At 43.1% G+C, this 15,571-nt stretch overlaps 1 protein-coding gene across 6 annotated transcripts in view; it reads right to left on the bottom strand.

Moving 5' to 3' along the window:
- Positions 1-15,571, bottom strand: part of LOC106567554 (general transcription factor II-I repeat domain-containing protein 1) — a 50,120-nt gene that overhangs the window by 17,617 nt on the left and 16,932 nt on the right. For all 6 annotated transcript variants that reach the window (XM_014137013.2, XM_014137008.2, XM_014137012.2 and 3 more), the window contains exons 3-12: positions 11,243-11,384; positions 10,494-10,670; positions 9,273-9,459; positions 8,792-9,123; positions 8,299-8,382; positions 6,280-6,363; positions 5,788-5,971; positions 4,892-4,917; positions 4,580-4,706; positions 4,222-4,265 (exon numbers count right to left, since the gene is read on the bottom strand). In XM_014137013.2, the coding sequence (XP_013992488.1) occupies positions 4,222-4,265; positions 4,580-4,706; positions 4,892-4,917; positions 5,788-5,971; positions 6,280-6,363; positions 8,299-8,382; positions 8,792-9,123; positions 9,273-9,459; positions 10,494-10,670; positions 11,243-11,384 (1,387 nt within the window). The remainder of the gene's footprint in view (positions 1-4,221; positions 4,266-4,579; positions 4,707-4,891; positions 4,918-5,787; positions 5,972-6,279; positions 6,364-8,298; positions 8,383-8,791; positions 9,124-9,272; positions 9,460-10,493; positions 10,671-11,242; positions 11,385-15,571) is intronic.

Here is a 15,571-nt window from a genome sequence, read left to right as displayed (position 1 = left end):
TAGACCTGACTTCCGGTTTGGAGCGAGCAGTCGCACCACGCTTCGCTCCACAGGTAATATTCCACTTCGCTACATTACAACGGCTTGATTTGTTTGATCTGAGCAATTCTTCTTAGCTAGCTACATAGCCGTCTTTGTATCAAAGATAATTGTGTAGTTTAGAGTAACTGAGTAATTATCGAGGCTAGCTATCTTCGTCCTCCTAACGTAGTCAACACTGCTAGCTGCTAGCTAGCTAGTCATCACTGTTAGCTAGCCAACTTCTACCGACTAGCAGCACCGCAGAAACTATTACATTACAACGCAACGACTTGATTAGTGTGGTGTTAGTGTTAGTTAGCCAGCTACATAGTTGTCTGTGCTGTCTCTGTATCTAAGATAATTGTGTAGTTTGAGTTTGAGTATTATCGAGGTGTGCTAGCCAGCCGCGACGCGGCGCCAGACTTACTCAACACACCTAGTCATCATTAACCCACTGCCAGCTAGCCATCCGTTACCGACTAGCAGCGCTGTAGTTACTAATACTAAACAACGGAACGATTTGACTAGTGCAGTGTTACCTAGCTAGCTACCTAGTTGTCTTTGTCATAACTTGATAATTGTTAATTGATAATTGTTAGCTAGCCAGCCATCGAGGTTAGCTAGCCAGCTATTTCCGTCCCCCGCGACGCCATTTTTCCTAACCTAGCCAACTATTACCGACGAGCAGCATTGTTGAAACTAAATACACTACAAGGAACGTCTTGATTAGTGTTATGTTAGCTAGCTAGCTACAAAGTTGCTTTGTATCATGACAAGGTGTAGTACTGAAACTACCGAGGTTACCTAGCCAGCTACACGTTCAAAGTCAACAACGCAGCCACTGCTAGCTAGCCTACTCCACCAGCCAGCAGTACTGTATCATTTTAGTCAATAACATTTTTGCAACGTAAGCTTAACTTCCTGAACATTCGAGACGTGTAGTCCACTTGTCACTCCAATCTCATTTGCATTAGCGTAGCCTCTTCTGTAGCTTGTCTACTATGTGTCTGCCTATCCCTGTTCTCTCTCCTCTGCACAGGCCATACAAACGCTCCACACCGCGTGGCCGCTGCCACTCTAACCTGGTGGTCCCAGCGCGCACGACCCACGTGGAGTTCCAGGTCTCCGGCAGCCTCTGGAACTGCCGGTCTGCGGCCAACAAGGCTGAGTTCATCTCAGCCTATGCTACCCTCCAGTCCCTAGACTTCCTGGCGCTGACGGAAACATGGATCACCACAGATAACACTGCTACTCCTACTGCTCTCTCCTCGTCTGACTACGTGTTCTCGCATACCCCTAGAGCATCGAGCCAGCGGGGTGGTGGCACTGGAATCCTCATCTCTCCCAAGTGGACATTCTCTCTTTCTCCCCTGACCCATCTGTCTATCTCCTCATTTGAATTCCATGCTGTCACAGTTACCAGCCCTTTCAAGCTTAACATCCTTATCATTTATCGCCCTCCAGGTTCCCTTGGAGAGTTCATCAATGAGCTTGACGCCTTGATAAGTTCCTTTCCTGAGGATGGCTCACCTCTCACAGTTCTGGGTGACTTTAACCTCCCCACGTCTACCTTCGACTCATTCCTCTCTGCCTCCTTCTTTCCACTCCTCTCCTCTTTCGACCTCACCCTCTCACCTTCCCCCCTACTCACAAGGCAGGCAATACGCTTGACCTCATCTTTACTAGATGCTGTTCTTCCACTAATCTCATTGCAACTCCCCTCCAAGTCTCCGACCACTACCTTGTATCCTTTTCCCTCTCGCTCTCATCCAACACTTCTCACTCTCCCCCTACTCGGATGGTATTGCGCCGTCCCAACCTTCGCTCTCTCTCTCCCGCTACTCTCTCCTCTTCCATCCTATCATCTCTTCCCTCTGCTCAAACCTTCTCCAACCTATCTCCTGATTCTGCCTCCTCAACCCTCCTCTCCTCCCTCTCTGCATCCTTTGATTTCCTCTGTCCCCTATCCTCCAGGCCGGCTCGGTCCTCCCCTCCTGCTCCGTGGCTCGACGACTCACTGCGAGCTCACAGAACAGGGCTCCGGGCAGCCGAGCGGAAATGGAGGAAAACTCGCCTCCCTAAGGACCTGGCATCCTTTCACTCCCTCCTCTCTACATTTTCCTCTTCTGTCTCTGCTGCTAAAGCCACTTTCTACCACTCTAAACTCCAAGCATCTGCCTCTAACCCTAGGAAGCTCTTTGCTACCTTCTCCTCCCTCCTGAATCCTCCTCCCCCTCCCCCCCCTCCTCCCTCTCTGCGGATGACTTCGTCAACCATTTTGAAAAGAAGGTTGACGACATCCGATCCTCGTTTGCTAAGTCAAACGACACTGCTGGTCCTGCTCACACTGCCCTACCCTGTGCTTTGACCTCTTTCTCCCCTCTCTCTCCAGATGAAATCTCGCGTCTTGTGACGGCCGGCCGCCCAACAACCTGCCCACTTGACCCTATCCCCTCCTCTCTTCTCCAGACCATTTCCGGAGACCTTCTCCCCTACCTCACCTCGCTCATCAACGCATCCTTGACCGCTGGCTACGTCCCTTCCGTCTTCAAGAGAGCGAGAGTTGCACCCCTTCTGAAAAAACCTACACTCGATCCCTCCGATGTCAACAACTACAGGCCAGTATCCCTTCTTTCCTTTCTCTCCAAAACTCTTGAACGCGCCGTGCTTGGCCAGCTCTCTTGCTATCTCTCTCAGAATGACCTTCTTGATCCTAATCAGTCAGGTTTCAAGACTGGGCATTCAACTGAGACTGCTCTTCTCTGTGTCACGGAGGCTCTCCGCACTGCTAAAGCTAACTCTCTCTCCTCTGCTCTCATCCTTCTAGACCTATCTGCTGCCTTTGATACCGTGAACCATCAGATCCTCCTCTCCACCCTCTCCGAGCTGGGCATCTCTGGCACCGCGCACGCTTGGATTGCGTCCTACCTGACAGGTCGCTCCTACCAGGTGGCGTGGCGAGAATCTGTCTCCGCACCACGTGCTCTCACCACTGGTGTCCCCCAGGGCTCTGTTCTTGGCCCACTCCTATTCTCCCTATACACCAAGTCACTTGGCTCTGTCATATCCTCACATGGTCTCTCATATCATTGCTATGCAGATGACACACAATTAATCTTCTCCTTTCCCCCTTCTGACAACCAGGTGGCGAATCGCATCTCTGCATGTCTGGCAGACATATCAGTGTGGATGACGGATCACCACCTCAAGCTGAACCTCGGCAAGACGGAGCTGCTCTTCCTCCCGGGGAAGGACTGCCCGTTCCATGATCTCGCCATCACGGTTGACAACTCCCTTGTGTCCTCCTCCCAGAGTGCTAAGAGCCTTGGCGTGACCCTGGACAACACCCTGTCGTTCTCCACCAACATCAAGGCGGTGACCCGATCCTGTAGGTTCATGCTCTACAACATTCGCAGAGTACGACCCTGCCTCACACAGGAAGCGGCGCAGGTCCTAATCCAGGCACTTGTCATCTCCCGTCTGGATTACTGCAACTCGCTGTTGGCTGGGCTCCCTGCCTGTGCCATTAAACCCCTACAACTCATCCAGAACGCCGCAGCCCGTCTGGTGTTCAACCTTCCCAAGTTCTCTCACGTCACCCCGCTCCTCCGCTCTCTCCACTGGCTTCCAGTCGAAGCTCGCATCCGCTACAAGACCATGGTGCTTGCCTCACGGAGCTGTGAGGGGAACGGCACCTCCGTACCTTCAGGCTCTGATCAGGCCCTACACCCAAACAAGGGCACTCCGTTCATCCACCTCTGGCCTGCTCGCCTCCCTACCTCTGAGGAAGCACAGTTCCCGCTCAGCCCAGTCAAAACTGTTCGCTGCTCTGGCACCCCAATGGTGGAACAAGCTCCCTCACGACGCCAGGACAGCGGAGTCAATCACCACCTTCCGGAGACACCTGAAACCCCACCTCTTCAAGGAATACCTGGGATAGGATAAGGTAATCCTTCTAACCCCCCCCCTTAAAAGATTTAGATGCACTATTGTAAAGTGGTTGTTCCACTGGATATTATAGGTGAATGCACCAATTTGTAAGTCGCTCTGGATAAGAGCGTCTGCTAAATGACTAAAATGTAAAAAAAAAAAAATGTAAATGTAGACTACTGTAAAAAGGAGTGCTAACCTCAGAGTTCACGTATTGGGTTTGCATGAAAGTATTACTATAGTAGGCTATAGCATAGCCTTGTCACTAACCTGCTTCGCAGTCAGCCAATGGACTCACACAAGAGCTTGTAGATCTGAAAAGGACAACAAATGCACAATTTCGAAATATGACATAAATTAATTGGCATAGATACATTGTGGTGTGTCAGGGTATGGCCTTCCATTACCAAGTGATAGACATGTAGCATTCACTGAATGGCTCTATCAATATATTACAACGGGTTGAAAAGTTTGTTTGTATTGTCTCCTGATCTAATTGTCTGTTATAGCTCTGGATGCAGATTGGCTAAATCAGGTGCGGAACACATTTTTCTGATGATTCCAAATAACATCTAGCGTCACTACACCCTCTACATTACTGACTCAGTCCTAGGATTTGCGTACAGACCTGCTGCTGTGAGGATTGGTGACCAGCTCCAGTGCAGCCGACGGGACCTGGAGGTTGTCAGGGAAACCATCCTCAAAGATGGAGTTTATGTCATGCTTCCCCTCCTCCTTGGCCACCTTACCAGCAGCTTCGTGACACAACATAACAGAATCAATCAGATCAATCAATCAGATCAGCCATGATGGACTACAAGCTATTACAGCTAAACATCCATGGTATCAGAAGAAAAATAAGGACATGGCATTGCTAAAAGGCATGCTAAGGGCTTCTTTAGAAATCAACAATGCAAGATGAAAAAATACTCAGTATTACCTGTGAAAATCCTTTCGTCAAACATTCTGGAATGAGAACAGAGGGTTGTTATTGTTTATAAATATGATTATTGGTCATTGATAACAGTCAAGTAGGGAGGGCCCCTTGTAGTAAACTGTTGGTGAACAACAGTGCACATGTCAACAAGAGAACTGAACAGACATCTCACGAGATTAAACAGACATCTCTGCACGGTCTATATCTGGGCCATCTTGAATAAACAACAACAAGAACAAATATCAAAAACAAAGTCGGGAGTGAATCACTCTTGGATAAAAATATAATCTTCAATCTGCTCTAATTGTATTAACATTAATGACATGCCCATGTCGCCTTGTGCATGGGCCATGCGCTGATACCGGTGTTGACTCAAACTAAGCCTGTCGCCCAATCTACATTTACTTCATCAAATGGGTTGAATGACAGCGAGACGTTGGCTCAATATGCCAGAGAGCAGGAGGCACCATGCTGTGTGGTGTGCGGTGGTGGTTACCAGTCAGCGGGGCATTGTCTATTGGAGGAGGGAAGGGTATTTAACCGACAGATGCCGTGGTTTGACACTTCTCCCTTCATTGATTCAGTTTTCCAAATAGGAAATTATAGATAGATGAGATGATGTGCATGCTTTTGTAGCTCATCAAACAGTGGTCCTCAAACAGGATTGTTTTCATTAGGGCATGTTTCTTATTGGACAACTGCATTAGTTGTAGTTCTTCCCTGTTTCAGTAAAATAATATATATATTTTGGAGCCTAATGAACACAACCCTGGTATGATGTGTTATTCAGCCCTTATATGGGTGCACTACACACTACAGTGCAATCTCTTATTTTTGGAGGGAAGAATGAGAGACAAAAATGACAGACTTTCCCAGACTGATCTCAGATCAGTGTTTACCTTTTCACTACAAAGCGGACCCCGTGGCGCTCCTCCAGGATGCGTTTGAGTTTGGGTACTCCGTAGGTACAGGGCCTCTTGAAGGGGATTTTGTCTGGGATGCCAATGATCTCCATAGCCTCTGGGTCGCAGGCTATCTTCCGGTACGGCACTGGAACCATGTGGTCCAAGCCCAGGGCCTCCGCTGAAAATAAGGTGGTTGTCAGAAATTATTGACGGATTTCAATCATGAGGCCCTACAATGCTGTCTTAAAAGGGTATAATGTATGGATTTATATGCAGTAATGACAGCTGGAAACTGACTAAACACAATCATTGTATAGTAAAACATTTTTTTAAATAAATTGTATAAGGGACGTTTTCCCAGAGAATCCACTGAAAGTACTTTTTGGACTAGGACTAACTTTAATCTGGGTCCGGGAAACTGGAAAGTTGTTAAAACCCTAAAAGTGTTTGTTGCTAATGCCCTGCAATAGTGGTTGACCATCTCACCATAGCGACTGTTGAACAGGATCTGCACACATTCTCTCAGCGTGTTGATGTCCTCTGTCTCTCGAATGAATGAGTCCCATTTTTCTGTTGAGCGCAAAATAAAAATAACGTAAACATAAAAAATAAGTGAAGAAAGGGAGGATGGAAAAAATAAAGTTCTTCAATCTGTATGTCTACTTTCCACATGTACACTATGAGGGTTTTGAAAGGGCCTTTGGTGGTGGTTATCAAGGTTGGGGTCAATTCCAAATCAATTTGAAATTCCTATTCAATTATTGAATTCAATCATGAAGTGGAAAATTTACGTGGAAATCAATTTGAATTTCAAAAATGTTCAAGTTATAGAATTGAATTGGAATTCTATTTGAATTGTAAAAAATGTAATCTTTGGAATTGAATTGGAATTCAATATTTGTATATTTCCCAGTTAATGGAAATAATGCACTTAGTATCAACAATTGACTACAGGATTTGTTTTAGATCATTTTAACTGCTATTCCTATATTTCCAGTATAGCTAGGCTGTCTGAACAATTACATTATCAGCCTGACGGAATTGAATTTGAGGAATAATATTGAATTGGGAATTACATTTTACCAAAACATTGAAATGGGATTTACAGGGATAAGGAATTAAATTAGAATATCATTTGTGGAATTAAACCCAACCCTGGTGGGCATTGCAGGGGGCATGACAATGGGCGCGATTGGCCCATGAGCGCGGCGTGGGGCTGAATTCAGTCTTCACCGAGGTCTAAGGGGCCTCACTGCAAATTGGTATAATGCCTTGCTGCCAAAAATACTCCCTGACTGTTTAGCTTTAAATTAGGTGATTGTTAGTTCTCAAAGATTACATTATGTAAAAATGTATTGGTCCATAATCTTTTCTACATACTTTCTATCTGGTTTCAGTCGTTTAAAGGAATACTATTTTCAGTATGAAGGATGTTGACGTAGTTTTGCGAGCCAATGCTAACTTACGATAGCGCAATGAATGGAAGTCTATGTGTATATGCTAGCGTGCTAATATATAATATATGCCATTTAGCATTTTATCCAAAGTGCTAGCAGATACCCATAGACTTTCAGTCATTGCGCTAACACTAGTTAGTAATTGTGCTAGTTAGCAACTTTTTTTTAAAACTGCACGCAGATACATAAAAATGTTATGAGTTCAACTGACTCTGGGAAAGTAGATAAAGGGCCTCATTGCCAAAATGCAGAAGTATCCCTTACAGTTAACACTGAATGCGTTTTACCAACACCAAAATGTATTTCTAAAAACATACTGTATGGCCTTAGACGGCCCACCCAATAATTTACTATGTAGAATAAACCCTGACAAAGTTGAATGAGAAAATAATTAAAAATCAGACACCTGCAAAAACTTAAGAGTATGACACGCTAGCATAAACTTCACACTGTTTTGGTCCGGCAGCTATCATGTTCCAGCAGCATGGTGCACATGTGCAGATACTCTGTGTGAGTGCACTGTCTTGCTTCACTCTAATCTGCAATATCTTGTAATAAGGCCAGATCGCTGAGTCAAATGTTAAAAATAATATGAAATCAAATTTAAAAAATGTAAAACTATAATTCTCAATCATGTTATACAACACAAAGGAGAGGAGTCCCATAGCGTGAGGGAAAAAACATTGGTTGATTGATATCATCCCCTTTAATTAACTGCAATGTGGGATTTACATGAAAAAAAGAGCCATTAAGTGAGCCGACAAGTCATTCTCTAAGACTGAGTCCACATTTGAGAGATTGTCTATACCCAGATGTAGAGTATATGCATTGTCTGGCAGGGGGGTGGGGTGAGATGCCTAAAGACTCTGACCCTTTTTTACACTACTGAGCCGAGTCAAACTGAGCTAAGCTGTACCTGTTACACATCCACCATAGACGCTGCAACCATGAACAATGTGAATAGAAAATATCTGAGACAGCACAAACGAGTTGGTGAGAAAAGTATGTGGCCTTACAGGCCTACTGTCTGTGTCCAGTTCAAGCCTACCTGACTTCTCATGTACGAGGGAAAACAGGAGGCGCTTGGAGACGTGGATGCTGGGAGGACTCTGGCCCAACTCCCCTTGGAGTACTATCCGCAAAATGACAGAAATTAAACATTGATAAACATACTCACAAGCGTAGCAGTGTTAAGCCTATTTTAAAGCCTATTTAAAGCCTTAAATCATGCTTTCAAGGCCAAGCAAATCTTGAAAAATGAAAATGGCCATAATCAAAAGTGATTCTCGATCAAATAAGTTATGTGAAATGACAGCCAGTAGTATAACCACTAGCAAAAATTACAGGGAGAATAGTAACCACTCCCCTGCCAAATTAATTAAATTACAGACACAGAAAATGAACAGTGACTCAAAATGGTGAAGGGTTTGTCAGAAGTAACCTGGATCTCCATCATCTGCTACCTCAGCAACAGCTTCTTCCTGTGGGGTCACGTTATATATATATATATATATATATATATATATATATATATTACTTACCATTGTCGGAACTGTCCTTGGCGGCCGTCCCTTTCTCCGCCCCTGCCACCCAGGCCCCCACGCGGTCTTTATCCAGGTTGAGGAGGGACGTGGGCTTGAGGTCCAGCTTGCCGTCAGGGTGCGGCAGGGAGGACATGGGCATGCCATACAGGAAGCTGGAGAGCATGGAGTTGCTGGCCGAGACCGATGCAGTGGACAATTCCTGGGCGGTGGCGGCAGGCTTGGAGGCTGGGCCGTGTTTGGCTAGGATCTTGGTGGTGCCCGAGAAGGAGTTGTGGTTGCTGACGTTGCCGGCACTGGACTTAGCCTCGCGCAAAGGCTCCTCTGTTCCTCTATAAACAGATGATGAAGAAGAAGGAAACAGGAGAAGATAAAGATGTGTGTCAATAACAAGACCAGCCCTGGATCAATCCTAATTATGCTGCTATACTTCTGCCATTTATGCAGGTACATCACAGAGTACTGTATGGAGTGAGATCACCTTTTGACAGTGAAGTAAATGCGGTTACTCTGCTCCAGGATCTTCATTAAGGTCTTGGTGTTATACTCAGCAGGTTTCCTCAGGGCGATCCCCTCAGGCAGGCCGTGGGCCACCACAGAGCTGGGGTCCTTCAGGATCCACTCATAAGGCACAGGGACCAGGCTGTTGCTCTTCCCAACAGCCTCACCTGGAAAATTATCACATACGTACAGCATGTCAAATGACTGTAAATGGCAACATTCCATGACTTGTCAGAAACATGTTTTCTGTTGTGAGATGCTAAAAATTAGAAAAGGATATGTCAAACGACTGTTTGACACATGCACACGCACATTCACCTATAATATATACTGCTGCTTCTATTGTTATTATTACTGGGTCGTTCCACTAATTCGGTGCCTTTTGAGAAGTGTAACTTGGTCAAATGTTTTTTTGATTTCACCTAATTGAAAAATTATGTCAACGTCATAAACAAAATTAGTTTTCCCCATCTCAAAAAATACTATAGTAAGTTCCTATTATGTGCCAAATAAAGTTACAGGGTTGACAGTAACAAGGTTGATGATTTCATCTTAAATCAGCCATAAAACCCCCTTGTGGCAGGAGGAATGGAAGCTTGCTGTGTGCAACAGAACGTGGCAATTGAATGCAAGCTCCACCTGCTTTTACACTATGATTTGACTATTAGATGTTCAATGTTTCTTTAGATTTTTTTTTTTAAGGAATAGTTTCACAATAATAAATGAGAGTTCAGTTCACATAAGTGGGTTGACCTTAAAATGAGGGACAAATTAAATCACTAATCACATGAAATAATAAAATAAAAAATGCGTAAAACAGTCCAGCGAAATGCTTACTTACAAGCTGCATTATTGAGAAACAGCTTGTAAGCAAGCCTTTCGCTGGACTGTTTTACACCTGTTGCATCCTGTACACGAGACAAATAAAGTTTGATTTGACAATGTAGACAACATTCAATTACGTGTCAGAAATAGGATTTTAGTTATGAGAAGGTAGAGATTAGAAAAGGAACGTTTCATCTGAAACGTTGTTGCATGTCAAATTACTATAAATATCAACATTCAATCATGTGTTTGACATTTGATTTCAATTATGAGAAAGTAGAAATTAGGAAGTTAAATTAGAAAATATAAATAATTCCAATAGCGCAGGCCTATAAAAATGATATCTTTGTTTGGTGAGGTATGTTGAAGCCCTTACTGTAAAGCACACTGAAGACTTCCTCCACCATTTTCCTCAAGACAAAGATGTTAGAGTGGGCATCTGTTGACGCCCTTTGTTTGCCGTGCCCGCCCTCTTTGCCAAGCTTGCTGGATTCACTCTCCTGGACTTTGGCATGGGCATTCACTGTGGTCAGCCCTTGCAGACAGGGCACCCCTGAAAGAATCAAGCATGAGAAACTAAAGGCATACATCTCTACTTTTCACCTTGCCAGTTTCACTCAAAGTTGGGCTATTCTGGTTCTCAATTGCTTTAGAATTGATTGATAGATTTATTTATGAGTAAAAAAAATAAATACATATTTACACAGTACATAGATTTTTTTTTTTACTTGACTGGGATTGCACAATAAAGTCAGGGACTTATTTCCACTGTGGTCCCCACTTTAAAAAAAGTATATAGATACATTCACTATACAGTTACATGGATAGAGACACATTACAGAGATACAAACAATAAAAATGGTTCTACACTCCAGATTTGAGCAAATGCTAAATGACTCAAATGTAAATGTAAAACTAGAGATTGAATTACTTAAATAAGACAAAACCTTTTTAGGCTAAAAAAAATTAAAAAATAAGTTCAACTCCAAGACAAAAGTAGGATCTGTGAGGAAAAAGTTATAGAAATTTTGCTCCAAGTGAAAAATCTAGCCTAATCGTGTTATGTGATTTGGGCAAATTATACCCAATTCAGCTTTTTTGCCCAGTACACAGCGAAGCACTCACTGCAAAACTTGTGGAAGTCTGTTTGTATTTCCCTCCGTGAGTTGAGGAAAGCTCTTCCCTTCTCTGTTCCCACGGCGATCACGCTGTCCTCGTGCACTGTGACGCAAGCCACTTCGGCATTGAGCTTTGACATGGCCGTACACTGGAACACAGGTTAAAAGACAAGGTCATAGGTCACCTCTCAAGCAAGACTAAAGCTGTGTTTGAAAACCCATACTAAATACTACATATTTAATGAGTATATACACTACATACTATTAGTTAATTTTAGAATACTGTAAATGAACGGTATCCTTTCAGTTGAGTGTACTAGCACTTCGCCTTTCTACCGGAAGTAGATGCTGTTGCTATGCAACTTCTTGCTAGCTTATTAACATAGCTAACAAATTACTAGCTAGACATCTGACGACTTCATTAACAATGTCCATTGAGAACGCATAACGACTATACCACTTAACTAAGCTAAGAAGGACGTGAATAACCAAGTCAATAAATGTTGGGTAGTTAGATAGCAAATAGTTAATATACTGGCAAGTTTGATGTGTGAGTAGCCACATTACTGCAACTGCAGTAATGATATGCTATGTGGTTTGTAAGGCTAGCGTAGCTAACAAATTGTCAGCCACCATAACGTGTAACTTATTTGAAAAGTCATTACATTGCTCAACAGTTGTCATAGTTAGTTAAAGCAATGAATTTGAATCCGCTCTCGTCAGACTTCGGCTGTATATTTCTCAATTTTCTTCAAATCTGAAAATGTGAATCCACACCCATTTTCTGAATAATTACATTATGGGCCCTAATAGTGTCCACTCCTTGTATACTTCGTATTTTGGCGAATGTAGTACGTCTTTTGGCATACTACCTACATCCATACGATGACCAATAAGCATACTACATACTCAATTTACATCACAAATAGTACGGTTAGTATGAGTATTCGAACAGCTTAAGAGTGAATAAAGTAAAACATCTGCCAGTGTTACTGTGAGGCTCAAAGTACACTTAATCAACATTTAGAATATTGTTCTATTCAATGACTCTTCTTCCGACTTCTTACAATCCCTAGCCATTTTTGCTGTATAAATACTTTTGGTTGTATTGGCATGTACACATATTTTACTATATTACATATACACACATACATATACACACACACACACGCACACACACACATTACATACATATATATACACAGTACCAGACAAAAGTTTGGACACACCTACTAATTTCAATATATATAGTTGAAGTCGGAAGTTTACATACACCTTAGCCAAATACATTTAAACTCAGTTGTTCACAATTCCTGACACTTAATCTGAGTAAAAATTCCCTGTCTTAGGTCAGTTAGGATCACCACTTTATTTTAAGAATGTGAAATGTCAGAATAATAGTAGGGAGAATGGTTTATTTCAGCTTTTATTTATTTCATCAAATTCCCAGTGGGTCAGAAGTTTACATACTAATTGAGTGTATATGGCAGCATTGCCTTTAAAGTGTTTAACTTGGGTCAAACGCTATGGGTAGCTTTCCACAAGCTTCCCACAATAAGTTTGGTGAATTTTGGCCCATTCCTCCTGACAGAGCTGGTGTAACTGAGTCAGGTTTGTAGGCCTCCTTGCTCGCACATGCTTTTTCAGTTCTGCCCACACATTTTCTATAGGATTGAGTGATGGCCACTCCAATACCTTGACTTTGTTGTCCATAAGCCATTTTGCCACAACTTTGGAAGTATGCTTGTGGTCATTGTCCATTTGGAAGACCCACTTGCGACCAAGCTTTAACTTCCTGACTGATGTCTTGAGATGTTGCTTCAATATATCCACATAATTTTCCTGCCTCATGATGCCCTCTATTTTGTGAAGTGCACGAGTCTCTCCTGCAGCAAAGCAGCCCCACAACATGATGCTGCCACTTCCGTGCTTCACGGTTGGGATGGTGTTCTTCGGCTTGCAAGCGTCCCTCTTTTTACCTCCAAACATAGCGATGGTCATTATGACCAAATAGTTATATTTTTGTTTCATCAAACCAGAGGACATTTCTCCAAAAAGTATGATCTTTGTCCCCATGTGCAGTTGCAAACCGTAGTCTGGCTTTTTTATGGAGGTTTTGGAGCAGTGGCTTCTTACTTGCTGAGCGGCCTTTTAAGTGGATATAGGACTCGTTTTACTGTGGATATAGATACTCTTGTACCTGTTTCCTCCAGCATCTTCACAAGGTCCTTTGCTGTTGTTCTGGGATTGATTTGCACTTTTCGCACCAAAGTACGTTCATCTCTAGGAGACAGAACGCGTCTCCTTCCTGAGCGGTATGACGACTGCGTGGTCCCATGGTGTTTATATTTGCGTACTATTGTTTGTACAGATGAACATGGTACCTTCAGGCATTTGGAAATTGCTCCCAAGTGTGAACCAGACTTGTGGAGGTCTACAATATTTTGTGGAGGTCTTGGCTGATTTCTTTTGATTTTTCCATGATGTCAAGCAAAGAGGCACTGAGTTTGAAGGTAGGCCTTGAAATACATCCACAAGTTCACCTCCAATTGACACAAATTATGTCAATAAGCCTATCAGAAGCTTCTAAAGCCATGACATTTTCTGGAATTTTCCAAGCTGTTTAAAGGCACAGTCAACTTAGTGCATGTAAACTTCTGACCCATTGGAATTGTGATACAGTGAATTATAGGTCAAATAATCTGTTTGTAAACAATTGTTGGAAAAATTACTTGTGTCATGCACAAAGTAGATGTCCTAACCACCTTACCAAAACTATAGCTTGTTAACAAGAAATTTGTGGAGTGGTTGAAAAACAGGTTTTAATGAGTCCAATCTAAGTGTATGTAAACTTCCGACTTCAACTGATATATATATATTTTTTTTTTACTATTTTCTACATTGTAGAATAATAGTTAAGATATTAAAACTATGAATTAACACATATGGAATCATGTAGTAACCAAAAAAGTGTTAAACAAGTCAAAATATATTTGAGATTCTTCAAAGTAGCCACCCTTTGCCTTCATGACAGCTTTGCACACTCTTGGCATTCTAGTGAAACATGCCAATTCTGTTCTTCATTTTGACAGTTCGTTACAAAAGTGCTATTTTTTGTTATTTTAGTAGTAAATCTAGCTCTTTTTGCCCCTAGCGGTTGAACTCTACCATTGAAATCATGATGTAGAGAGGCACCTTGAGAAGGTCCCCCTACGTCATCTCAAGGGAGGGGTTCGGTATGAAATAAACTCTTCTGGGTGGTACCACCTCAAGGCTTATTATAAAAGCAGGTGACAGCGCGCCTTATTTGGCAATGGTCCTGGTAAGTGGAGTGTAAGGAACATTTCCGCATATGACCAAATTCAATGTTTTTGCTTACCGTTTCATACACATCGGTGCTTATACGAAGAAGAAAAAAAACGTAGACAATGAGGACTATACATTTATATTCGTAGCTACATCCATCATAACAATGAAATAGATGACAATGGTGGTCATGTTAACTTGTTGTATTTTTTTTACCAACCACAATTACTGATTGGTGGCACAGTCCACTAAGACAGTTGGCTCAATGTTCAATGGCTGTAAATGCTAATTCCACATGGGGCAGGTATTTAAAATCCTTTATTTACAACATTCATACAGTGCCCACACACTTCTAAAAAGTCAAATTATACCTGTAAGAAGGATCACATTGGTAACAGTTGTAGGTTTTTAATACAGTACCCAAAACCAATCTGAGTTTACATTTACATTACATTTAAGTCATTTAGCAGACGCTCTTATCCAGAGCGACTTACAAATTGGTGCATTCACCTTATGATATCTAGTGGAACAACCACTTTACAATAGTGCATCTAAATCTTTTAAGGGGGGTTAGAAGGATTACTTTATCCTATCCTAGGTATTCCTTAAAGAGGTGGGGTTTCAGGTGTCTCCGGAAGGTGGTGACTGACTCCGCTGTCCTGGCGTCGTGAGGGAGCTTGTTCCACCATTGGGGTGCCAGAGCAGCGAACAGTTTTGACTGGGCTGAGCGGGAACTGTGCTTCCTCAGAGGTAGGGGGGCCAGCAGGCCAGAGGTGGATGAACGCAGTGCCCTTGTTTGGGTGTAGGGCCTGATCAGAGCCTGAAGGTATGGAGGTGCCGTTCCCTTCACAGCTCCGTAGGCAATCACCATGGTCTTGTAGCGGATGCGAGCTTCAACTGGAAGCCAGTGGAGAAAGCGGAGGAGCGGGGTGACGTGAGAGAACTTGGGAAGGTTGAACACCAGACGGGCTGCGGCGTTCTGGATGAGTTGTAGGGGTTTAATGGCACAGGCAGGGAGCCCAGCCAACAG

Source organism: Salmo salar, chromosome ssa13 (genome assembly GCF_905237065.1).
Source record: "Salmo salar chromosome ssa13, Ssal_v3.1, whole genome shotgun sequence".
In the NCBI taxonomy this organism is placed as follows: domain Eukaryota; kingdom Metazoa; phylum Chordata; class Actinopteri; order Salmoniformes; family Salmonidae; genus Salmo; species Salmo salar.
Note: the sequence above shows the minus strand (reverse complement) of the source record. Positions and strands in the feature narration are given on the sequence as shown.